This window comes from Bicyclus anynana, chromosome 27 (genome assembly GCF_947172395.1).
Source record: "Bicyclus anynana chromosome 27, ilBicAnyn1.1, whole genome shotgun sequence".
NCBI classification, from domain to species: Eukaryota; Metazoa; Arthropoda; class Insecta; order Lepidoptera; family Nymphalidae; genus Bicyclus; species Bicyclus anynana.
The window spans coordinates 4,752,329-4,778,432 of NC_069109.1; the positions used below are offsets into that span (position 1 = coordinate 4,752,329).

Genomic DNA, 26,104 nt, shown 5'->3' on the forward strand with positions numbered 1-26,104 from the left:
GCTCGCCGATTTAACGCAAGAATCCTTTGCTTCTCTTACTCAATTTTAGTATCCTTTGCTTCGCCGTTGTTTACGACACACTGGGAAGCTTGTTAGTGAGAGCAACAGCGTCAACACTATCGCAAAAGGAAGAAGCGCACCGCCTCCGCGCTACTGCACTCCATCGAGGACCCCTCCGTAGTGGTGCTCGTTGACTGGCTCAAGGTTAGCTCGCCGATTTAACGCAAGAATCCTTTGCTTCTCTTAACTTAATTTTAGTATCATTTGCTTCGCCGTGGTTTACGTCACGCTGGGAAGTTTCTTAGTGAGAGCAACAGTGGCAACACTATCGCAAAGGGAAGAAGCGAGCCGCCTCCGCGCTACTGCACTCTATCGAGGACCCCTCCGTCGTGGTGCTCGCTGACTGGCTCAAGGTTAGCTCGCTGATTTAACACAAGAATCCTTTGCTTCTCTCACTAACTCAATTTTAGTATCCTTTGCTTCGCCGTGGTGTACGACACGCTGGTAGAGCTACAGCGGCAGCACTACTAAAAGGAGAATGCCTTCTCAATCCATAGAAACATAAAATTTTAGAATCCTTGTCTTCGCTACGTGATATTATTACTATGGTACGTCGGTGTGGCGACGACAAAGTGGCGCTATCACCCAAGAATAACTAAAACATTTTTAGAAATCTATTTCAGAAGAACAAGACTAAAAATCCTTTTTATATTTAGCATCACATTTAGAAAAGCAATTGAAATTACTCGAAGATTTCAAATTTCATAGTTGAGGCCAAATTGGATCGGTTAATCTTGTTAGGAGTTCATAAGGCCACTTTACGACTGAGCTTTTAGGAAGCATATGATTTATAAAAATATTCGTTGTCTTTACAACTTTTTCTTTCTGATGCTAGATTCAATAATATTTTTTGTCTTCCAGGTCCGTGGATCACTCAAGTCGTGGACGAAGCTATGGTGCGTGCTGAAGCCTGGGCTGCTGCTTCTGTATAAGAGCCCTAAAGCCAAAGTGAGTAATGAGTGATATCATGTGAGGTTGCTAAATGCCTTTTTGTCGAATGGTTTAGCCTTTGTGGCTTTGTGAATGAGGATTCGAGTCCTGTGCCATAATAAAGAAGGGTTTGCTGTTTGTTTGTAGCAAATAGGTTCTGAAACTTAGCCTGATTTTAAAAATTCTTTCACCAATGTAAAACTACATTAGCAGAGAGTAACACATGCTATATATTATTACAGTATTCCAACGGTAACGGGAATTACGCTGGTCTAATAAATATAATGTCTATTTTATTTCCAGAGAAGCCACTGGGTGGGCACGGTGCTTCTCACCTCGTGCCAGGTCATAGAGCGGCCGAGCAAGAAAGACGGCTTCTGTTTCAAGTTGTACCACCCGCTGGAGCAGAGCATCTGGGCGCCGCGAGGGCCGCACAACGAGACCATAGGTTCGTTCCCGGCGTTACAGCAACAGAGAAGCAATGCTTCTTTTATGTAAAAGTTACAGAAGCAGTGCTTCTTTTGATGTGGTGAGGTTCTTTCTGCTTCAAGCTATACCACCCACGGTGGCAGAGCATCTGTGTGCCGCGGGGCTGCATAACGAGACCATGTTTGTTTACTGGCGTTAAAACATCATAGAAGCAATGCTTCTTTCATAAAATGTAACAGAAGCAGTGCTTCTTTTGACATGGTTGGCATTCTTCTGCTACAAGCTGTAGCGCCCGCTGAAACTAGGTGTTATAACTTCAGAGAAGCAATGCTTCTTTTATTGTAAAGTAGAAGCAAGCAAGGAATACTAATAGATATCGTTTATCTTCAGGGGCAGTAGTGCAACCCTTACCGACTGCGCACTTGATATTCCGCGCACCATCACAGACCGCGGGTCACTGCTGGCTCGACGGGTTAGAACTAGCTCTACGATGCAGCAATGCTATGCTCAGGTAAGTGACAACATAACATAGTATACATATATTGACCTCTTATAATAAAAGAACGCACAATCATGTAGAAAATTTCACTTAAAACCTGGCCTTTGACAGTTTTAGAATTATTGGTAAAGAAAATTATACCTAATGGCCTTAAAATATAGTCCAATATTCAATAATAAACCCAAATTTAACCTTAAGGATTGAGTATAAGATTGAATTTGCAAATGCGATTTGAATTGAGTGCCAAGAAGTTGTATTTGGCACTCACTGAACGTTTTTAGGTTATTATTGGTTAGATTGTGCATCCACTTTTTAATAGGAGATCGATGTATACATATTATTAATCTAAAGCTTCCATTATAGACTGCTTTGTAATTTTTATTAGTTGGCATTAAATAAATATTGCTAACGCGGGCTGTCAATGTTAAAGTCAATCAACGAATGAGATGTCATTGTCAAATAATTTGTCAAATGTTCTGTTTATCAAACTGTCAGTTTTCCTAGGGATTTGACATTATAAATTGTAGTATTGTGACTAATTTCGTTAAATAAGTGCTAAAACTGTCAAAGAGATATTAGTTTTTGCCCACCTGTAACAAGTAATTGAACTGATTAGGCAAATACAGATTTCTTTGAAAACTTGGCCTCACGAATTCTCCTTAATTGTCCTAATTTGCAGCCATATTTCAGCCCTGTATCATTCGTATATCATTTGGGCCTCAGACCAATTATAGAAGGACCTGTATCGCACTCATAGTCACGAACAAAATTGTCTGTCATTTTCTGAGGAAAATGAGCTTACATTTGGTATATATCTTGTACTAAACTAGAAGTTTTTGTCCGATTTTTACACCATTCAATTACACGAAAAGGTATTTTACGGAGCTCTTTAACCGATGAACACGATTACAACTATTTAACACCGATTATATAAAGACAGTTTTTATAATCGCATTAGATCGTTGATCATATACTTAAGAATAACATCTAGCGAGGCAGGTCCTATACAATAATTGGTCTGAGATTTGGGCAGGAGTTGGTATGATTGGGTTTTACGAAAAGTGCTGCCATTTACCGGCACAGTGAAACAGTGTTTGTTGTTTTAAACTACCGGTAGATGGCGTTATTAGAGAACTTTGAAACAATCCCTTTTTGTGCACTTTAAAAACCTGTTGCGACGCAGTTAAGCCTGCATTACCTGCATACCTTACTTTAAAACCTCATGCACGCCACAGCCTGTAACATAGTCTGATGATGTCCAGATGCTCCCGCTCGCGGCCCGAGCAGGCGGTGGAGGACGCGCCGGCGACGCAGACCAACATCTCGCACGAGGAGTTGGAGAAACACTTCAATGAGCACGGTAAGTGGTGGGAACTGGATATACCTTGCGTTTGATAGCTTGGCAAGTTGACACTCCCATGATATGCGGGCGACGTGGGGGGGGGCTGATTGAGGTTTCTTAATTGGTCCAGGTCTGGCTGGTGGGAGGCATCGGCCGTGGCTAGTTACCACCCTATCGGTACGATGTCGTGTAGAAACCGTAAGGAGTGTGGATTTCATACTACTCCTAACAAGTTAGCCCGCTCGAGCGCTCGGGGCATTGCTAATCCCCCCCCCCCCCCCTCCCGGCACCCGCGGATCATCGGGAATGTAACTAACGAATTTGCCAAGCTATAGTCATATTTACCTTTAGAGCCATGAGCCATATTTATAAACATTGATTAACATTTAAAAAATCGAAAATTTCGAATTTGTAAGGAATTGAAACAGTTGTGTAGTGGTGCCACTAGATGGCGCTTTTTCAATTCCTTAGAAATTTACGTTTACGTTTACTCGATCGTCACAGTATGAAACATTGAAAACTGCCAATAGGAACAGTTGTGCAGTAGTGCCACTAGATGGCGCTGTTTAAATTCCTTACAAATTCGCGTTTACGATTACGCGATAGTCACAGTATGAAAACATTGAAAACAACACTGTATAGAAATAACTTTGACGTTAACGAATTGTAGCCGGTAGGTATACTTATTCGGCAAAACTTACCTTCGGTTTTTAAGTGTCAGGTAAAATATAATTAATTTTGGTTATTAGTAATCTAATAATTTTGTTCTCTTTTACTTAAACTGCACGTAATATGCTATGTTTGTGTGTTTTTTGTCGTATTTAAATATTTTATTTCTTGTTGTGACGTTCTTTCTGACGTAATTTACGTAATTCGCTAATTGTGATGGTATTTTTTTATGGATTATGCTAATAACCTTCAACCTTATTTATTAATTATTATTGATTACATTAAAACTTTATTCCGTTACCTTGAATATAATTAAAACTAAATTACGATTTATTGCTTATGAATGGTACACGAATATGCAACATATAACAACACTTTGGTTAATATTGCAAAACATCTCATTCTGGCCAAAAACATACAACATATCTCTCTGTATTTCTACATCTATCGACAAAAATGCTTAATTTTCTTATGAATTGTACACAAATATGCAACATATATTTATATATACAAAATTGGTTAATGCAAAAAAATCTCATTCTGGCCACACAAACGTGTAATACATATATCTTCGCTTTTCTACATCTATCGACAAAAATGCTTAATTTGCTTATGAATTGTACACAAATATGCAACATATATTTATATAACCTTTGGTTAATGCAAAAAAATCTCATTCTGGCAACAAACATACAACATATCTCTCTGAATTTCTACATCTACCGACAAAAATGCTTAATACCTTATTATTTACCTTACCTTGAATACAATTGTAAATAAATTACGATTATTGTTTGTGAAATTACACAATTATATAAAATATCTGTACATATACCAACATGGTTAATATTGCAAAAAATATACTTTATTCCGTTACTTTGAATACTTAACACTGTAAATAAACTATTAACAATTATTGCTAAAATTGCCTATATTTTTGCAAATACAACAAAATATATATTAACATAATCAATCTGTCTACATTACCGATCACCTAAAACGGTAATTTTTATCTTTTTTGAAAATAAAAAAGCAGTTTTAAAGGCACCCTACTATTCCACATGTAGCTCTCCATCCCCCCTTCTGTCCACCCACCATTACTCTCCCAAAAACAGGCACGCCTACTTCGATGCGAAGTTGGACGTTTTCAAAAACGGCAAATCCAGAAGTGCCGCTTCTAGCCCTTTCAAAATCGATCTAGCCAAATGCTTCGAACTCAAAAAGCTTGCTTTAGGCGAGAAGTTCCAAGAATGGTCATCTCCGAGTCTGATTGAGGAGAATTTGGCCAAAATTTTTCCAAAAAGGCGAAGTTCCACGCCATCCGCTGCGAAACCTAGTTGTTCTCCGAAAAGGATTTCGGAATTTCGAAAATCTGTCAAAACGGACTCTGAGAACGATGTTCCACATGAGTTGAGTCGAAATGGTCGGGAATCCGAGGTGCTTTTTAGTTCTCCGGAGAATTTTTTGATAACTAAAACAGCGCCGTCTGTTGAGCAGTTTGGGAGTATGCCTGTTGATATGACGTCTTCTAGCGATGACATACAGAATTGTAGGTACGTATCTTTCGAAGTAAGGTCCGTTTATATCTACAGACACACTGCGTCACAGACAAGTATCGTGGCAGACATTCACAGACAAAGTCTATTAACACTGCCCAGCAGGTAGCTAGAGACACTTTCCTTTTCATCAAAGAAGTCCCCCAGACGCGGCGCTAATGTCTTAATGGCGCTCTTTGTCATTTGGTAATGGCGGTCTTATTGTCATTTGTGTAAGGCACTGTCAATTTTAGTTCAGGTTTCATAAAAAGGACTCTACAGAGATGAACCGCATAGACAAAATATTCTTTCCGCGAATACTGGCCGGGCGCGGCCCGTGTCTGTCAACGTCTGCGCGTTACGATAGATATAAATACTAACGTATTTATATCTATCGTAACGCGACAAAACAATATTCTTCTATACAGTGTTTATTAACATAAACACTGTATAGAAGAATATTGTTTTGTCTGCCACGGCACGTGTCTGGCACGCTAAATGTCTGTAGATATAAACGAACCTTTATGTATAAATAAAAAGATGATTTTTGGCGTTAGGAAGTACTCGTAACATATAAAATAATACACTTCGTATATTGATGCCGAATGCCGAAGTTACGATGAATTTTCGTAAATTCGAAAATTAAATCACATTTGCAACGTGACATGTCGATTGAGATTTAGATGCCAGATAAATTATTTTTGGAATTAAAAAAAAATAATTGGTTAGAATCCGAAGTATAGTTAAGTTCTTCCATCGATCTCCTATTAAAAAGTGGATGCACAATCAGTTATCAAAAAACGTCCCCACTCAATGAGTGCCCAACACAACTTCTTGGCACTCAATTCAAGTAGTCGCATTTGCAAAATCAACCTTAAACTCGATACTTAAGGTTGAATTTGCTCTGAATTTGGGATTTTATTGAATATTGGACTATATTTAAAGGGCTTTAGGTATCATTTTCTTTAACAATAATTCTAAAACTGTCAAAGCAAAATTGGCCAGTTTTTAAGTGAAATTTTCTACACGATTGTGCGTCCTTTTTATATAAGAGGGCAATGAGTTTTCAGATAATTTTAATAACTAAGACAGCGCCATCTGTCGAGCAGTTTGGAAATGACTACCCTCGGCTGATTTTGTTAACGAATATTCGACGATTTTTGGAGTTTACTTCTTAAGAATCCATTTATGCCCCTGCGGTATAAAAAAAATATGGGCAGAAAATTCGATGAACGAATGACAGCTTTACGTTTTTTGTGCGCAACCTATTCTGCGCACCTTTTACCGTGCGGTGCTGCACCTTTCACTTTTCAGGCGTAGGTATGGAGACGTACATAGTGTATGCTGCGGGGCAACATACACTATTTAGACAGTCGATCTTAAAGAGTAAACTCCATTCATGCGTCGGAGCTGACACACACGTTTTTTTTTTTTAACTTTTTGGGAATTTTTATTTCCAAATGAATTCTAGGAGCACGCCGTACCACAAAAAGTTCTCTCTGATAAACTATGACAGACTGCCGTCGGCTAGCTTTGACGCTGACCAAACATTGAGGAGGGACAACCGGTATAGCGCGCAGGATGTGTATATAGCTGGGAAGATACTTAGCGGTGGTGAGACTTGCTCAAACGGTCCTCGTCTGCGGGGTGTGACGACAGAGGAGAGCGTCTTGTACTCTTTATAGTAGAGGAGCCAGAGATGCTAATTTTGCAGTTACTAGAGCGTGATGGGATCGATTAGATTTGGTAGATTAAATGATAGCAGATAGTTATATACTTTTTTTGCTTTCGGTGGTGGGGAAAAAAACTGCAGACTTTAAAGACATTTTTTATTATTACTTTGGCTTACTGAAATCGTCAGAAAACATGAGCGATTATTCAGGAGATTATTTCATTAAAAATAAATGAAAAAATTACCGCGCTCGTGGCTCGGTAACATAAATAAACAGGTGGACTTACAAGACGGAGGTCCTGGGTTCGATCCCCGGCTGGGCAGATTGAGTTTTCTTAATTTGTCCAGGTCTGGCTGGTGGGAGGCTTCGGTCGTGGCTACCGGCAAAGACGTACCAAGCGATTTATCGTTCCGGTACGAGGCCGTGTAGAAACCGAAAGGATTGTGGATTTTCATCCTCCTCCTAACAAGTTAGCGCGCTTCCATCTTAGACTGCATCATCACTTACCATCAGGTGAGATTGTAGTCAAGGGCTAACTTGTAAAGAAATTACGTTACGCTCGAATTGTCAGATTTTAGAAATGCACACCTTCTTGAGTTTGAGCTATCACCTCACCTACCTTATCTTAATCTGACGTGCTGGTTCTGAAGTTAGTTTTTGGTTGCCCTAAACATACCCACCAATATTAAGGGCTCATACTTGGTGGAGGTACTGAACAACGTGCACGGTATACTCCCTTATGTTCATCTGCCGCGCTCGAGTAACCGCAAAAATCTCCTCTTCGGCTCCCCTGCTATTACTTCTCGTTAGACCCCGTACTCTAAGAATGGCAGGCCGAGTTTTCGTCCGCTCGGTACAGGTTTTTAATATGCATTAATTGATAGTTAATCGGTCGGGCGAAGACACGAGGACTGGACGAGATTTGCTTATAGTTAAACAGATAGATGCTAGTAACCCTATCGGACGTTTATATTGCTAGAAACATTTTCAATGGTGCCAATTTGATCAAGGGACTATAGAATATCTCAGTCCTCGTTTGCGCGGTGTAGGGGTGCCAGGTATGAAGACATAGAGGAGACAGGGGCTTTATTTATCGTTCATTGACAATTCTGAGTCTTGTTTCACTAAACTCTCCTCAGACACCTAATTGTACCGCGCAGGCGATGACTCTGTAAAAAGTTTGCCTATACTATAGTTAGATGGACGTACTAGCTGCTACAACAGTATCAGACGTTTCTATAAATTCTGAGCTATGGAAGGAATAAGACACCGCAGTCCTCCTCCGATCGTTGCAGGGGTGCCAGGTATGAAGACATAGAGGAGACAGGGGCTTTATTTATCATTCATTGACAATTCTGAGTCTTGTTTCACTAAACTCTCCTCAGACACCTAATTGTACCGGGCAGGCGATGACTCCGTTAAGAAGTTTGCCTATAGTGTAGTTAGATAGTCATGCTAGCTGCTACAACAATATCAGACGTATTTATGAATTATGAGCTATGGTAGGAATTGTTCAAGGGACTATAAAAGACCGCAGTCCTCGTCCAAGCGTTGCAGGGGTGCCAGGTAAGAAAGATATAGGGGAGACAGGGGCATTCTTTATTATTCATTGACAATTCCGCGTCTTGTTGCACTAGTTAGGTAGGTCCAATTTCGAGAAAGAGGTATACCGTCGAATCCAACTCGCCTGGGCCGCATACAGGAAACTTCGCGACATCTTTTCGTCCGAAATTCCTCAGTGCCTGAAGGCAAAAGTCTTCGAACAGTGCGTGTTGCCAGTGATGACCTATGGTTCCAAGAATAGATCGCTAACTATGGGCCTCATAAGAAGGCTCAGATTCACACAGCGGGCGATGGAGCGAGCTATGTTAGGAGTATCTCTGCGTGATCGAATCAGAAATGAGGAGATCCGCAGAAGAACCAAAGTCACCGACATAGCTCAACGTGTCGCGAAGCTGAAGTGGCAATGGGCGGGGCACATAATTCGAAGAGTCGATAGACGTTGGGGTCCCAAAGTGTTAGAATGGCGACCCCGCACTAGAAAACGCAGTGTTGGTCGACCCCCCCACCAGGTGGACTGCAGACATCATTTTTCAAATCTGACCAGTAGTTCCTGAGATTAGAGAGCTCAAACAAACAAACAAACATTTCAGCTTTATAATATTAGTTTCGAGCTGTGATAGCCCAGTGAATATGACCTCTACCTCCGATTCCGGAGGGTGTGGGTTCGAATCCTGTCCGGGGCATGCTCCTCCAACTTTTCAGTTGTTTGCATTTTAAGAAATTCTCTCTTTTTTTAACAAATTGCTCTTCTCGGACCAAGGCGCGTTTGGAACCCTCGTAACTTTAATTTTAAGTTTTCGAATGATTATTATCACCATTATCTTAAGTTTAATATTATTACCTGACGTTTCGAAAGAGCTTGTAAACTAAGCCTATTTGAAATAAATGAATTTTGACTTTGACTTTATTCTGAGAGGAGACTCGAGTTCAGCAGTGAGCCGAATATGGGTTGATGATGATAATGATGAATATTAGTATTTTTTTATTGTCTACAATTTAACCTTTGACTACAATCTCACCTGATGGTAAGTGACGATGCAATCTAAGATAGAAGCGGACTAATTTGTTAGAAGTAGGATAAAATCCACAATCCTTTCGGTTTCTACACATCGTACCTAAATCGCTTGTCGGTACGTTTTTGTTGGTAGGGCGGTAACTAGCCACGGCCGAAGCCAATTAAGGAAACTTTACGCGGCCCAGCCGAGGATCGAACCCACTGCGCCACGGAGGTCGTGTTTAGATACATAACACCCGTGCGAAGCCGGGTGTGTCGGTAGTGAATAATAAAATTGTCACATCCAGCTGACGACCTTCGCGAATGTGCAAACAAATAAAAACGTCTTCGTATTAAGTACGTAATAAAAATAGTCTTATGTGCTGTATTGAGTGATGTTAGTACAGTACTTACCTATTGTTACAACTGCCGGATGGCGTAATATGTCACCGTAAAATTGTAAACACCGTTAGATTATAATCTATGTCGCGAGATTGTGAACTGTCGATTGGTTGTCGACATGCTCATTACAATTTAACAATTTATTCAATCGATTGTAAGGAAGAACGTACAAACAAAAAACGTCTTCGTATTAAGTAGGTCAGCGTTTTACGATTAGGTATTTATTTTAGTTATTACAGATACAAAATAGGTATTTATAACTGTTTAGGTACTATGAAAAATATGAAAAACGTTCAAGTTGAAGTAAGCAGTACGATTCGTGTTGATAGGTTAGACCCTCTCAATATTCAAATTAGTATTTCAAATACGAGACATTAGCAATTAAGTCTGGCCCAGAGATGACACCGCGGACCCCCACACATATACTCGCGGACCCCCAGGGGTCCGCGGATCACAGGTTGGGAAACGATGTAGTAGGTTATAAAAATAGCGTACTTGCAGTCTTATGTGCTGTATTGAGTGATGTTAGTACAGTACTTACCTATTGTTACAACTGCCGGATGGCGTAATATGTCACAGTAAAATTGTAAACACCGTTAGATTATAATCTATGTCGCGAGATTGTGAACTGTCGATAGGTTGTCATTACAATTTAACAAATTATTCAATCGATTGTAAGGAAGAACTTACAAATAAAAAACGTCTTCGTATTAAGTAGGTCAGCGTTTCCCAACCTTTTTCACCTCAAGAAAATCAAGCACAATTTTCACGGACCCACTTAATAAAACAAACAGTAAAAAAATACGATTAGGTATTTATTTTAGTTATTACAGATACAAAATAGGTATTTATAACTGTTTACTAGGAATAATATGGAAAACGTTCAAGTTGAAAAAAGCAGCACGATCCGTGTTGATAGATTAGACCCTCTCAATATTCAAATTAGTATTTCAAATACGAGAAATTAGACCACAGTTTGGGAAACTATGAAGTAGGTAATAAAAATAGCGTACTTACAGTCTTATGTGCTGTATTGAGTGATGTTAGTACAGTACTTACCTATTGTTACGACTGCCGGACGGCGTAATATGTAATATGTCACCGTAAAATTGTAAACACCGTTAGATTATAATCTATGTCGCGAGATTGTGAACTGTCGATATATTGTGAACAGCAACTTGCTCATTACAATTTAACAAATTATTCAGTCGATTGTAAGGAAGAACGTACAAATAAAAACGTCTTCGTATTAAGTAGGTCAGCGTTTCCCAACATTTTTCACCCCATGAAAATCAAGCACAATTTTCACGGACCCACTTAATAAAATAAACAGTAAAAAATACGATTAGGTATTTATTTTAGTTATTACAGATACAAAATATTTATTTATAACTGTTTACTATGAAAAATATGAAAAACGTTCAAGTTGAAGTAAGCAGTACGATTCGTGTTGATAGGTTAGACCCTCTCAATATTCAAATTAGTATTTCAAATACGAGACATTAGCAATTGTATGGCCCAGAGATGACACCGGGGTCTCCTCACATATATACTCTCGGACCCCCAGGGGTCCGCGCATCACAGGTTGGGAAACGATGTAGTAGGTTATAAAAATAGCGTATTTGCAGTCTTATGTGCTGTATTGAGTGATGTTAGTACAGTACTTACCTATTGTTACGACTGCCGGATGGCGTAATATGTCACCGTAAAATTGTAAACACCATTTGATTATAATCTATGTCGCGAGATTGTGAACTGTCGATAGGTTGTCATTACAATTGAACAAATTATTCAGTCGATTGTAAGGAAGAACGTACAAATAGAAAACGTCTTCGTATTAAAAAGGTCAGCGTTTTACGATTAGGTATTTATTTTAGTTATTACAGATACAAAATAGGTATTTATAACTGTTTAGGTACTATGAAAAATATGAAAAACGTTCAAGTTGAAAAAAGCAGTACGATGCGTTTTGATAGGTTAGACCCTCTCAATATTCAAATTAGTATTTCAAATACGAGACATTAGCAATTAAGTATGGCCCAGAGATGACACCGCGGACCCCCACACATATACTCGCGGACCCCCAGGGGTCCGCGGACCACAGGTTGGGAAACGATGTAGTAGGTTATAAAAATAGCGTACTTCCAGTCTTACGTGCTGTATTGAGTGATGTTAGTACAGTACTTACCTATTGTTACGACTGTCGGATGGCGTAATATGTCACCGTACAATTGTAAACACCGTTAGATTATAATCTATGTCGCGAGATTGTGAACTGTCGATATATTGTGAACAGCAACATACTGTTTAAAATTTAACAAATTATTCCGTAGATTGTAAGGAAGAGCGTACTTACGCCATGTCACCATCATTAGCAACCCGTTTTCGGCTTACTGTTGAGCACGAGTCTCCTCTAAGAATGAGAGGAAGGAAGCACGTACATCATTTCATCATCATTAGCAACCCATTTTCGGCTCACTGTGGAGCACGAGTCTCCAAGAGGAGACTCGTGCTCCACAGTGAGCCGAAAATGGGTTCCCTCTCATTCTAAGAAGAATGAGAGGGGTTAGGCCAATAGACCGCCACACTGGCCCAATGCGAATTGGAAAACTTCACACACGTAGAGAATCAAGAAAATTCTCGGGTATGCCGGTTTTACCTTCACCATTTGAGACACGTGATATTTAGTTTCTTCAAATGCACTTAACTGAAAGGTTGGAGGTGCATGCCCGGACCGGATTATACTCACACCCTCCGGAATCGGAGGTAGAGGTAATATCCGCTGGGCTATCACTGCTTACTGGCGTAACATGTCACCGTAAAATTGTAAACACCTTTAGATTATAATCTATCTCGCGAGATTGTGAACTGTCGATAGGTTGGTAGGTCGCTACATACCTCTTACAAGTTAACGTGTTATTATTCGGTAGATTGGAAGGAAGAACGTACATCATTTCATCATCTTTAGCAACCCATATTCGGCTCACTGCTGAGCACGAGTCTCCTCTAAGAATTAGAGGGGTTAGGACAATAGTCCACCACGCTGGCCCAATTCGCAGAGAATTAAAAAAAATCTCTGGTATATGTAGGTTTTCTCACGATGTTTTTCGTTCACCGTTTGAGATACGTGATATTTATTTTTTTTAAATATGCCAGTCAATAATAAAATACAAAGTTAACCGAAACTATTTCTATATATGTAAGTACATAATTAATTAACGTATAATACACCATCGCTCACTTGCACTCCTTATCTGCGCGTTCTAAGTGTGTACACACACAATATATACGTATACGTACAGGGTTGTCAACTTAGTACTATTCAGACTAACCTAAAAATGTAGTACACTCAAAAAAATTGTATTTTGAGGAAAATAAAAAAAATACGGAAGTAACGATGCAATAAGCGACGATGCAATGCTAAGGTGGAAGCGGGCTAATTTGTTAGAACGAGGATTTTTTTTATTCTCTACAAGTTAGCCTTTGACTTCAATCTCACCTGATGGTAAGTGATAATGCAATCTATATAATATTATAAAGCTGAAGAGTTTGTTTGAACGCGCTAATCTCAGGAACTACTGGTCTGATTTGAAAAATTCTTTCAGTGTTAGATAGCCTATTTATTGAGAAAGGCTATAGGCTATCAATTATTCCCGTATTTTTACAAGAATGTGAACCACGCGGGTAAAACCGCGCGGCGTCAGCTATTCTAAGATGAACAGACTAACTTGTTAGAAGTAGCATGAAATCCACACTCTTTTCGGTTTCTACTCAACATCGTACCGGAACGCTAAATCGCTTGACGGTACGTCTTTGCCGGTAGGGTTGTAACTAGCCACGGCCAAAACCTCCAAATATTACGTGAACGGTGAAGGAAAGAACATTGTTACGAAACCTACATACCTGAGAATTGTCTTAATTCTCTGCGTGTGTAAAGTTTGCCAATCCGCATTGGGCCAGCGTGGTAGACTTAGCCTTACCCCTTTCATTCTGATTAGACTCGTGCTCAGCAGTGAGCCGTATATGGTTTGTTAATGATGAGTACAATTATTACAGTACAGTAGTACTATAATAGGGATGATGACAGTTTTTTAAAATTGTATATAAATTAAGATGTTGGCAATAGTAAAACAATTTTGTAAAAGTAACAGGGTATCTGCGATCATTACTTTCGGAGCTACAGGGATTTAAAGGGTCAGATTTGCGGCGCTGCCGCGGATCCTTGAAAAACGCCCCATACAAAATGGCACGAACTAATGACGTCGTAGGTAATGTAATGATCGTTAGATTTGTATGTGCGTTCAAACAAAATTACTAATATATTTGTTATTTGTGCGTTTATGTTTATAGTTAACATATTAAAAAATGACACATTTCATGTATGGAAGGAAGAAGAAAACTAAAAAAATTGTATGAATTTTCATCTAATTACGAGAAAAGATTTTTAATAGATTTTGAAATTTTATAATCTAATTTATTTTGCAAATATTTAAACAATCTTTGCTTTTTATGTATAAATTAGTTAACATTGACCTTATGTACCCGAATGTATCATAACAATCAATATATTCAAACCTAGTCATCATCCCCATTATAGTACTGTTGACAACCCTAACGTACAGTACCTAATACTAAGTACTAACTGTAACCAGTGATCGAACAAGCTCGCGTCTGGCAAAACGTATTGCGATACGTTGATTGTTTTTGTGTTTGTTTACGTTGATATAACAACACGAGCGTTGAGTGGAAGTTGAAAGTCAAAGTCAAAAAGTGTCTCGAAAAGTACCTACATAGCGTGTTGACTGTTTTGAAGTGTATATACATAGTAAATTCTTTTTAAATTGACAGTCTTTAGTGGCAATTGAAAGTCCAAGTCAGAAATTATTTTAAAAGTAACTACTTAGCGTGTTGACTGTTTTGAAGTGTATATACATAGTAAATTCTTTTTAAATTGACAGTCTTTAGTGGCAATTGAAAGTCCAAGTCAAAATTATTTCGAAAAGTAGCTTTAGCGTGTTGACTGTTTTGAAGTGTGTTCAAAATTGTCATTCGTCAGTGGCAATTGAAAGTCAAAGTCAAAAAGTGTTTCGGAAAGTACTGAGTACTAAACCTAAATGGTTGATTGTTTTGAAGTGTTTATACATATAGTAAATTGTTTTAAATTGTCATTTGTTAGTGGTTTTTTTTTTAATTGAAAGTCAAAGTCAAGGAAAAAATTTCTGTATGATAATGTTAAAATAGAAATTATTATGAATTGTCATGTGTTCTACGAGTAGTTAGTGGCAATTGAAAGTCAAAGTCAAAGTCTCAAGTTGATTAGAGGAATACTTATTGTATTAAATGACTGTTGTAATGTTTAAACCGGAAAACACATAAAATGATAAAATAATAAGAATGCTTTCAGCATTTAAAAGTCAAAGTCTAAAATACTTTGGAAAAGTTTCTAAGAACACAGTTGATTAATGACTGTTTTGAAATATAAATAATGCATAGTGAATTAGGTATACATTGATGTAATATGACAGTCATGGCAGTTGAAAGTCAAGGTCAAGGTTAAAAATTGTTTAGGTATAAAAAGTTACTGTGTATTTTTTTTATAAAAGAATATTTGCCATATCTTTTTAAACATGACTAATATTCTCATTCCCCTCCAATTAGTCGGGAAAGACTGTGCTAGGAGTGGGTACGACAATAGACCAACGGGGCGGGGATCGAACCACCACCCCTCGGTGATGAGTCCGACCGCTCTTACCGTTTATTACCGTAATATATTAATGGTGGTAAATTAATGATATTAATTGATTATGAAACACGGCTAAAACTCACGTGATATTACGTCGGAGTGTGCCCGACTAGTTTCGAACCCATACGGGGCCCTTAGTCATGAGCTGGTTCTTGCATCACGGCACGATCCAAAACTGATATGATATGGTATGGTATTAAAGTTGAAAGTCAAAAGTCACAAGCAAGTACAAACACATAAAAGGGAAATCGGAATAACATATTTTGTAGTAGATATTGTAGTCAGCCCAGTGGATATGACCTGTGCCTTCGATTCGGAGGGTGTGGGTTCGAATCCGGTCAGGGGCATGCACCTCCAACGTGTCAGTTGTGTGCATTTTAAGATATTAAATATCACGTGTCTCAAAAGGAAAAAAATCGTGAGAAAACCTACATACTAGAGAATTTTCTTAATTCTCTACGTGTATGAAGTCTGCCAATCCGCATTGGGCCAGCGTGATGGACTATTGGCTTAACACCTTTCAATTTGAGAGGAGACTCGTGCTCAACAGTGAGCCGAATACGGATTGTTGATGATGATGATGAATATAATTCAACAACAACTTCAAATCAAATCAATAACAACTGAATTTTACGTATTCCGTAAAGCCACTAGAAAGCTACGTTATTGTTAAACAACAGCCACAATGACCTACAAATTGCGTGGTACATTATCTCGTTCCGACGCTCAGAAATTTTCATTACCTTGTAACCCTGTTAGCTACCAGAATTAAGAAATTCGTAAATAAAAAAGTTGATGGCTATATTTTACCCCCGTATTCCCACGAGAACGGGAACTACGCGGGTGAAACCGCGGTACGTCGCCTAGTCAGTGATAAAGTGAACTCCGGAATATATAATATACGAATACCTTGATATATAATATACATATAACAAATATATATGACAAATATATAACAAATATAAATGACATAAATATGACAAATATTTGGAAGAAACAAAAGATTATTATTATATGCCGACTCGGGATACGAACTTCGGACATGATCGGAAGCCCCATAGACTAATCTAAACATATAAAACTCAAAGGTGACTGACTGACATAGTGATCTATCAACGCACAGCACAAACCACTGGACGGTCGGATCGGGCTGAAATTTGGCATGCAGGTAGATGTTATGACGTAGGCATCCGCTAAGAAAGGATTTTGATCAATTCTACCCCCAAGGGGATAAAATAGGGGATGAAAGTTTGACAATTTTGCGGCGATTTGGCTGAAATTTGGAATAAAAATAGATTTTACTCAGGATTAACACATAGGCTACTTTTCATCCCGGAAAAATCCATGGTTTCCGCAGGATTTGTGAAAAACTGAATTTCACGCGGACGAAGTCGCGGGCGTCTGCTAGTACTTATTATATCAATGAGACAAATAAAACTGAATTATAATGGACTACCAAGACATCATGACTTTGTAATTGTTATTGTTAGCGACTTGATTGTATGGATTCATAACATAAATGGTTAAGGGTGTATACCAGGGTTTCCCAAAGTGGGGTACGCGAACCCCTATGGGTTCGCCATTTGACGGCAGGTGGCAGGCAGGTTTGCGACTAGATTTACGTAATTGTGGCTTGATAACTAATACTGAGTCAGATTTAAGGTTAAAATTGTCCAAAATTACTCCTAACATTGAATAGATTTGCGATGAAAAACATTATTATGGTACTTTGTGTTACACCTTTATGTGTTTGGGGGGGGGGGGGGGTTCCCCCGGTTCGTGAAGCCGAAAGTTTGAAGTTTGGGAAACCCTGGTCTATAGTAACCAGACCTTATTTTTTACCCGACTGTAAGAAGGGTTATGTTACTCGTGCGTATCTTGTATGTATGTATGTAATATTCTTTATTACCTCATATCATCCAAACTGCTGATCGAATTTACGAAATTCAGATATCGTTACATTCGTCTTATTAACCCAAGTGTTCTTAGATATGGGGATATTAAAAACAAGTCAACACGACGACTGTGAGAAGCTATAAATTCGAGGTAATTTTTTTTCCAATATTGCAATATGCATAGGTGTCAAATTCAAGGGCTAATCATGAGGATTTCATATTACAAAAATAAACTACTGTAAGAAAAACGTTATTTATTAATTGTCTATATAAAATACGCGAGGCGGATGACGAGCACGTTTGTTATAAAGGACATGGTCTTTATTATTTATCTAGGATAGGGGTAGTGTAGGGGTAGGGTAGGGGTAGAGGTAGGGTAGGGGTAGAGGTAGGGTAGGGGTAGAGGTAGGGTAGAGGTAGAGGTAGGAAACGGGTAGGGTAGGAGTAGGGTAGGGTATTAAATATTATAATATTTTGAATATTTTTGTTGGAGGGCATTTATATAATTATGATCGATACTGAAGCCTAAAATACTTTTTTGTTATTTTTTGTCTGTCTGTCTGCCTTTTTGACCGGGCATCACGCTGAAACCACTAAATGAATTCAAATAAAACTGTGCCAAGTTTTTTTCGAGACCATAATACGAGGATTAATACGAAAATAAAATCAGAAACGGGCGAAGTAGGGGAAAATTTGTATGGAAAGTCCTTAATTTTTCTAGGTAGGTACATTTGTAAATGTAAAATGTTTAGTGGACTATTTATTAGGTATACGTTATAAAGATTGCAAAAATATAAATAGAATAGAAAGTGAAATAGGAGTTGAGAGTTGACATCGATTTTTACTTGAAATAAAATTGAAATGATTTTTTTCATGTATGTAAGTTTATTAATTTTACTTGCTTATACCCGTATGTAGCGAATGTTTGATTCATAAACAAACGCGTGAGTTTGCTCAGTATCACTCCCAATTGGTACCTAAACCTATAAATATCAGGTGCATTCAACCTTTACCAGCAGCTACAAATCTGGACCGTATGTTATTTAGCAATGTTATTTATTCCATCGATATAAATCGTTAGATGGGCCCTGCCATACTAAAGAACGCACAATTTTATGTCATTACGCACATCTTATCTTAGTACATAACAAGCGCATGATGTGAGTGGATGTGGACTTAAAAATATATTTGATGACTAGGTTTGAATATATTGATTTTTATGATACATTCGTGTAAATAGGGTCAATGTTAACTAATTTATACATAAAAACCAAAGATTGTCTGGATATTTGCAAAATAAATGAGATTATAAAATTTTAATAAAATCTATTAAAAATCTTTTATCGTAATTGGATGAAAATTCATACAGCTTCCTTACATTAAATGTGACATTTTTTAATATGTGAACTATAAACATAAACGCACAAATAGCAAAGATATTAGTAATTTTGTTTGAACGCACATACAAACCTAACGATCATTACATTGCCTACGACGTCATTAGTTCGTGCCATTTTGTATGGGGCGTTTTTCAGCGATCTGCGGCAGCGCCGTAATCTGACTCTTTAAATCCCTGTAGCTCCGAAAGTAATGATCGCAGATACCCTGTTCCTTTTACAAAATTGTTTTACTATTAGCATACTCTTAATTTATATACAATTTAAAAAACTGTCATCATCCCATATTATGCCTTCGTGTTCATTTTGCAAGTGTAAAAACACAAGCCACAACATGAATAAAGAGAAATGTGTTACGAGTGATGACGTACTTAAAGTGGGAAACCAATGACAATTTCGCGACGCTTTCAGGCCCATCTAACGATCTACGATCGATGATTTATTCAATAAAATTGAAAATTTTGAAAAACCCATGAATGTCATAAAATTGTTAATTACACTCTCGATCAAGTCATCAATATTCTCTTTCAGTGCGCTTTCATTTGATGTTATTACTATTAATTAAGACCATTTAAAAAAAAAGTGTCAATTAGCCTATTGTAGTCAAGCGCAAGGCTATATTGTATTTAAAAAAATACCTGTAGGTAGATATAAGCCTCTCTCGGTCAGTAAGTAGGTAATGCATGTTTTCCTGATGTAGGCTATTTTTAATTAATGCTTATCAACCACATACCTAAGCAAAGTGTTCATAGAACTATTACAATGTAATTGATAGCATACACAAAACAATATAAATTCTCTCTGGATCGAATTTCTACTACATTCTTATGGTCATCATTATCCACCTTTCCTTCCTGCCAAATTTCAAGTTGGTAGCATGAAAGATGAAGGACTTTCATACAAACTTGGAGAGCCTTTAGAACTCCGGCCCTGTTGCAAAATCCGTTCTTAGTGGATACCTACTAACTATAGACTACCTCCCTGCCAAATTTCATGTTTGTACGTCGAATAATCTATACTTATAATAAATCTGTAGAGAGGTCAATTATGTACATGTAATATATTTCCAAAATAACTATCAGCGGGTGATCGATACTGATGCCAAAAATGCAATCAGTAAAATTTTTATCAGTCTGTCTGTATGTTCGTTATAGAAATAAACTACTCGACGGATTTTAACGAAACTTGATACAATTATTCTTCATACTCCTGGGTAGGTTATAGTATACTTTTCATCACGCTACGATCAATAGGAGCAGAACAGTGAAGGGAAATGTTTGGAGAACGGGAGAAGTTAATCCATTTTACAATGATACTACTGTAAGGGCTGGATTAAAAAGATCTAAGGGCGGGCGAAGTCGCAGGCGTCCGCTAGTCAATAAATAAATAAATAAAGTAGCTTTTTGTGGCTTGGTAAAAGAATTTTCAAAATCGATTCAGTAGATCCATAGATTACCCCCTACAACATCACAAACATCGCCTCTTTATAATATTGTTATGCACGTCATTGACGATCCCACGACTATAACTGATCGTGTATTGGTCGCTGCGTGCATGACAGCTCGACTTATAAAACCTCTTCGCAGCCGTCTGCGCTGCAGAAACGTGAGAATAATTGACCGTCAATGGCTGACTTTAGGTATGTCAGTCAATCGATTGACTAGATTAAATTATTGTAAATTGATTAGATTTTTTGCATTGATATCATGACCATTTTAATTCATTTTTCGATGGTAAACCCAATTGATTGTGATTGCTCATTTAACTTTACTGGTGATATCGACGTTGGGTCAAACATTGTATTTTTGAAGAGTTTATTTGTGATACATTTGTGGGACACCTGGCAAGTTCTTCGTCTAACAAGGTTAATTAGATTTTTGTAATACATATAATCATTATCAACCCATATTCGGCTCACTGTTAAGCTCGAGATTCCTCTCAGAATGAGAGGGGTTAGGCCAATAATCCACCACACTGGCCCTATGCGGACTTCACACTCGCAGAGAATTTGGTTGAGATAAATAAGGTCAATGTTAACTAATTTAGACATAAAAAGCAAAGACTGTCTGGATATTTGCAAAATAAATAAGATTATAAAATTTCAAAATCTATTGAGAATCTTTTATCGTAATTAGATCAAAATTTATACAGTGTTAGCTTCCTTACATTAAATGTGACATTTTTCAATATGTGAACTATAAACATAAACGCACAAATAACAAAGATATTAGTAATTTTGTTTGACCGACCATAGAAATCTAACGATCATTACATTGCTTACGACGTCATTAGTTCGTGCCATTTTGTATGGGGCGTTTAATCAGGGATCCGCGGCAGCGCCGCAAATCTGACCCTTTAAATTCCTGTAGCTCCGAAAGTAATGATCGCAGATACCCTGTTGCTTTTACAAAATTTTTAATATTAGCATACTCCTAATTTATATACAATTTAAAAAACTGTCATCATCCCTATTTGGGAGGAGGGGAGTTCTTCGGATTCTATACCTACTTCTTTGTTGAAAGTAAAATAGTCAATACATAAAGGAATGTTGACTAGTTTTACATATTAATAAAGCTTGGGAGATGGTATGGAGAATTGTTATCTTATCAGTCGTTATCTGACCCACATAGCTGATTAGCAAGGTCTTATAAATTTTTCCATCACACATGTTACGTAGTGGTTAGCCAATGCGGGTTTCGGATTTGGGGCTGTGGGTTCCAGTTCGTACTGTGAGAAATTCAATTTTACTACTTTCTTTGGTAAACGGGTTTCTATGCCACACATGTCTCAAATGAATTAACAACGCGGTTCTGTTGTGCTGACGTTCCTCTACTTTAACTCACATAAAGGAGTTTGTCGTCTAAATCATCATCATTGTCAACCCATATTCGGCTCACTGTTGAGCTTGAGTCTCCTCTCATTCTGAGAGGAAACTCTAGTTCAGCAGTGAGCCGATCATTTGTTGATAATGAATGAATGAATAAACTTACGTTTTTCATTGTGCTAAAAGGAACCCTAAATAAATGAAAAACAACCTCTGCATATGGATGTCCTTTTAAAAAAAACTTACATAGATAAAGAAATGTAGACAGAGTGTATTTTTTGTAGCAATAGATACATTATCTTACTTGCCATATTTGCTTACAAGTCTGAACCGAATGTTTTATCTTGGAAACGTCAATATTGAGACACGTAACATAATTACGCTAAATATTCACAAAAATTAAAAAAAATAATGAATTCAACCGACTTGCAACACAAAAATAACCTACCCAATTTTTAAAAAAGCGAAAAATAACGTCGTATGTATATAAATAACCTTCTGATCAGTTTGAATGCGGTTCCAAGCCAGGTATCAATTCAAACCAGTTATAATATTTGCACCATACTTGCTGTGGTTCTTTCAGAAATGGCTTTAATTAAAACACAAATATAACTTCCAAACAAAAAATAATTTTCAAAATTTCAAAAACATATATACATCCGAACGTAGAACCTAATCCTTTTTGGAAGTAATTAATGCGTATTTTTTTTATTTTAGATTTTAATTTTTGACTTTGACTTTTAATTACTAACTATTTAAATATATGACTATTAACTATTAATATATATGTTATCGCCGCGTTTGCCGCTTTTAAATTTACATGTTGTTAATAAATAGTGTAGGAAATAGTTGTCTGTGACAGTGACGTCGCTCGATCTAGTGTCGGCTTCAGTGTGCTCGTGGCGTTCGAGCCGTCCACATCTCTTGTTGTGTAATTCTTTATGGGTTACTTGGGATAGGTGGAGAGAGTGACTTGAGTGGAAAAGGGGAGTGTTTGATATCAGTCAAAGGTACCTTTAACCCTACACACTTCGTTCACAAGTACGTGACTTCACTCAAGGTCATTCTCTGCCATTCTAGGATCTTATTTTGGTTACAGTTTGATTGGTTAATTAAGTTGTCCTGACAAGTGTTGTGAATATAACCTTTGTTCGACATTAGTTTTCTTATATTTGTAATCACCTTTGAGTCCTATAATATATATAATATATACTAACTATTAAAATATATAATATATAACTATTAAAATATTATTATTTTTGTCCTATTATGTGTGGGAACAAAATATAGGTAGATACTCGTATTATTTCTCGTTAACTTAAATCTAAAATTACGATAATATTAGTTTAAAATATAATTATGCAATAAAAAATAGTGCATTTTTTTATAAATAATCAAAAATGTAACCATAAAAAAGCAACAGAAATTGCAAGAAGCGTATATCATATCAAAAATGAGACAAAAGAGTAGAAAACGCTCCATTATCTTACTCTTCTCTAAATACAGAAGTTGACTTTGACTTTTAACTTGTGACTTATTTAACGACAATATGAATAACAAATCTCTGTAATCTCTAGTTTTGTCTTAATTCAAATTTGAAATAACTATGAAATAGTTTGAAGAAATGACAGTAAAGTGAAAAAAAAAATTCGTTAACTTAACGACAATTTAACCACATTTATGGTTAAATTTTGAAACAAAAAAATGATATTGGAGAAAATGGAAGAAGCGGATCTCATATCGAAGATGAAGGAGAAGAGAAGGCGCTCCAGTATCTTCTCTCTTCTCAAACGACAGAAGAAGTTGTCGAGGCAGTCTTCGGAGCCGTGCGCTTTTCCTCTGAACAGGAAATATTCCGTGGACTCTGCTATTTCTTCCCGTTTTAGTGAAACTCGAGTGGAAATTGGCAATGGAAACGCGGAGAGCGTGTCCGATTTGTCACACTGTAATGGAGGTTAGTTTAGTCTATATCTATAGGTACATATAATAAACTAGCTGGCGCCGCGCGGTTTTTATCCGCGTGGTTCCCGTTCCCGTAGGATAATATATATAGCCTATAGCCTTCCTCGATAAATGGGCTATTTAACACTGAAAGAATTTTTCAAATCGGTCCAGTAATTCCTGAGATTAGCGCGTTCAATCAAACAAACTCTTCAGCTTTATAATATTAGTATAGATCTGTAGAGAGGTCAATTCTGTACATGAAATATGTTTCCAAAATAACTATCAGGGGGGGATTAGTGATCGATACTGATGCCAAAAATGCAATCAGTAATTTTTTTGTCTGTTTGTTAGTTATAGAAACAAAAACTACTCGACGAATTTTAACGAAACTTAAAATTTTGTAGAGGTGTAGCACTTCCTTTTTCTGCCTTCCGAAGCGGTGGTAGAATCTTTACAAACAATTAACTGACGCATCAAAAGTGCTTGTAAACTGAGCCTACTTGAAATAAATGAATTTTGAATTTTTTGAAAACTTTAATTGTTTTTTTAATCATTATTATTTATGATCATTTGTATTAAATAATCATTTAGACAATGTTAACAGAAATGATAATGGGAAACTAATTAGGTTTTTCATTTAACTGTTTTGAGTTTTGACCTTACCATTAGGTGAGGTTTAAACAGTTAAATGTTAAGGTTAAGCATTATCCTGAACAAAAATACCTTTTCTCGTCTTTTAGACTGACTATATAGATAACTGACTGATATAAAGGATTTTGGATTCAAATAAATATATTTCACTAGCTGATGCCGCGCGGTTATCACACGCGTGGTTCCCGTTCCCGTAGGAATATGGGGATAATATATAGCCTATAGCCTTCCTCGATATATGGGCTAGCTAACACTGAAAGAATTTTTCAAATCAAACCAGTAGTTCCTGAGATTTGCGCGTTCAAACAAACAAACTCTTCAGCTATATAATATTAGTATAGATTTGGTATTTAATAATTTATAAACAGTGTGTGTTTCAAATTAAGCCACACATAATATTTACCAAAGGTTTTTTACAACGAAACATAAAATTTGGGTCGATTTATTTGCTCGCAAGTGTAAATTCTACGATAGTCTTGAAATGACAATTTCCTTTAGACTTTTAACACTTAGATAATGATATACTTCGTTGCTTGCTGATTTCCTCTAGGTATTTTACAACTGAATTTTTTTGACTTATTTCTTCTAGGGACAAGGAGGCTTCGGTCGTGACTTATGTCAATACGAGTACTGCCACCAGTCACGACCGAAGCCCCCCAGACATTCGTTATGTTACATAGATGTTTGAAAAAAATATTTGCCGGCGTTATCTTCGTACAAAGTGAGGTGTCAGTTGCTTTTATCTCTACGACACTTTAATTGCCCACGCGTCATTGTAGGGTGACCATTTTAGATGAATTTTCACCCTTGTCCTGGGATCTATTCCCGACTCGGGCCAATTTAAGATGTATATTTTCTAAATTGGCTCAGAATGTTGAATGGAAACTCACAATGGATCAGAATGTTGGGCGGTGAAAGGGACTGATAGTAAACGAATGCATGTGAACGAAATGCGTATGTTGAGATGGATGTGTGGTGTGACAAGAATAGATAAAATAAGGAATGAGTATATAAGAGGAAGTCTGAAGGTGGCGCCAGTGACAAAAAAATTGAGGACAAAAAAATTGAGGAGTAGAAGGTTAGCTTGGTATGAACGTGTAATGCGTAGGGAGGAAAGTCGTATTACTAGAAAAATGTAGAATGTGCAAGTGGAAGGACCTAAGAGGAGAGGAAGGCCAAAGAAGAGATGGTTGGGTTGTGTGAAAGAGGACATGTGTGTAAAAGGAGTGGATGATGAGTTGACGAGTAATAGAGACGAATGGAAAAGATTGACATATTTTTCCGACCCCACTTAATTGGGATAAGGGTAATGATTTGCTAAATTGGCTATCGGCTCTTGGAACCATGTTTTGCCCATAACACAATCGAATAAAATCTTTTTAACAAAACAATTAAACCGACTTCAAAATCACAAAACTGAACACAAAAACGAAAATTTGATGAATAAAGATGTAGGTAGTGACTTATTATTTGAATGGTACATCGAGATAAATAGTACAAGTAATACGCCTGCTGTATACCTCTTGGGGTCGACCAATACTGCGCTTTCTAGTG

General features: G+C 37.3%; 1 protein-coding gene across 4 annotated transcripts in view; it reads left to right on the forward strand.

Annotated features, from left to right (window-relative positions):
* Nucleotides 1–26,104, forward strand: part of LOC112053781 (oxysterol-binding protein-related protein 8) — an 81,356-nt gene that overhangs the window by 24,379 nt on the left and 30,873 nt on the right. The window contains exons 1-7 of one of the 4 annotated variants that reach the window (XM_052890417.1): nt 321–413; nt 922–1,008; nt 1,294–1,438; nt 1,810–1,930; nt 3,181–3,278; nt 4,963–5,482; nt 6,936–7,078. In XM_052890417.1, the coding sequence (XP_052746377.1) occupies nt 1,923–1,930; nt 3,181–3,278; nt 4,963–5,482; nt 6,936–7,078 (769 nt within the window). In that variant the 5' untranslated portion in view covers nt 321–413; nt 922–1,008; nt 1,294–1,438; nt 1,810–1,922. Of the gene's footprint in view, nt 1–320; nt 414–921; nt 1,009–1,293; nt 1,439–1,809; nt 1,931–3,180; nt 3,279–4,962; nt 5,483–6,935; nt 7,079–26,104 lie in introns of those variants that run through there. The other 3 variants (XM_052890415.1, XM_052890416.1, XM_024093356.2) reach the window with 3 other exon arrangements.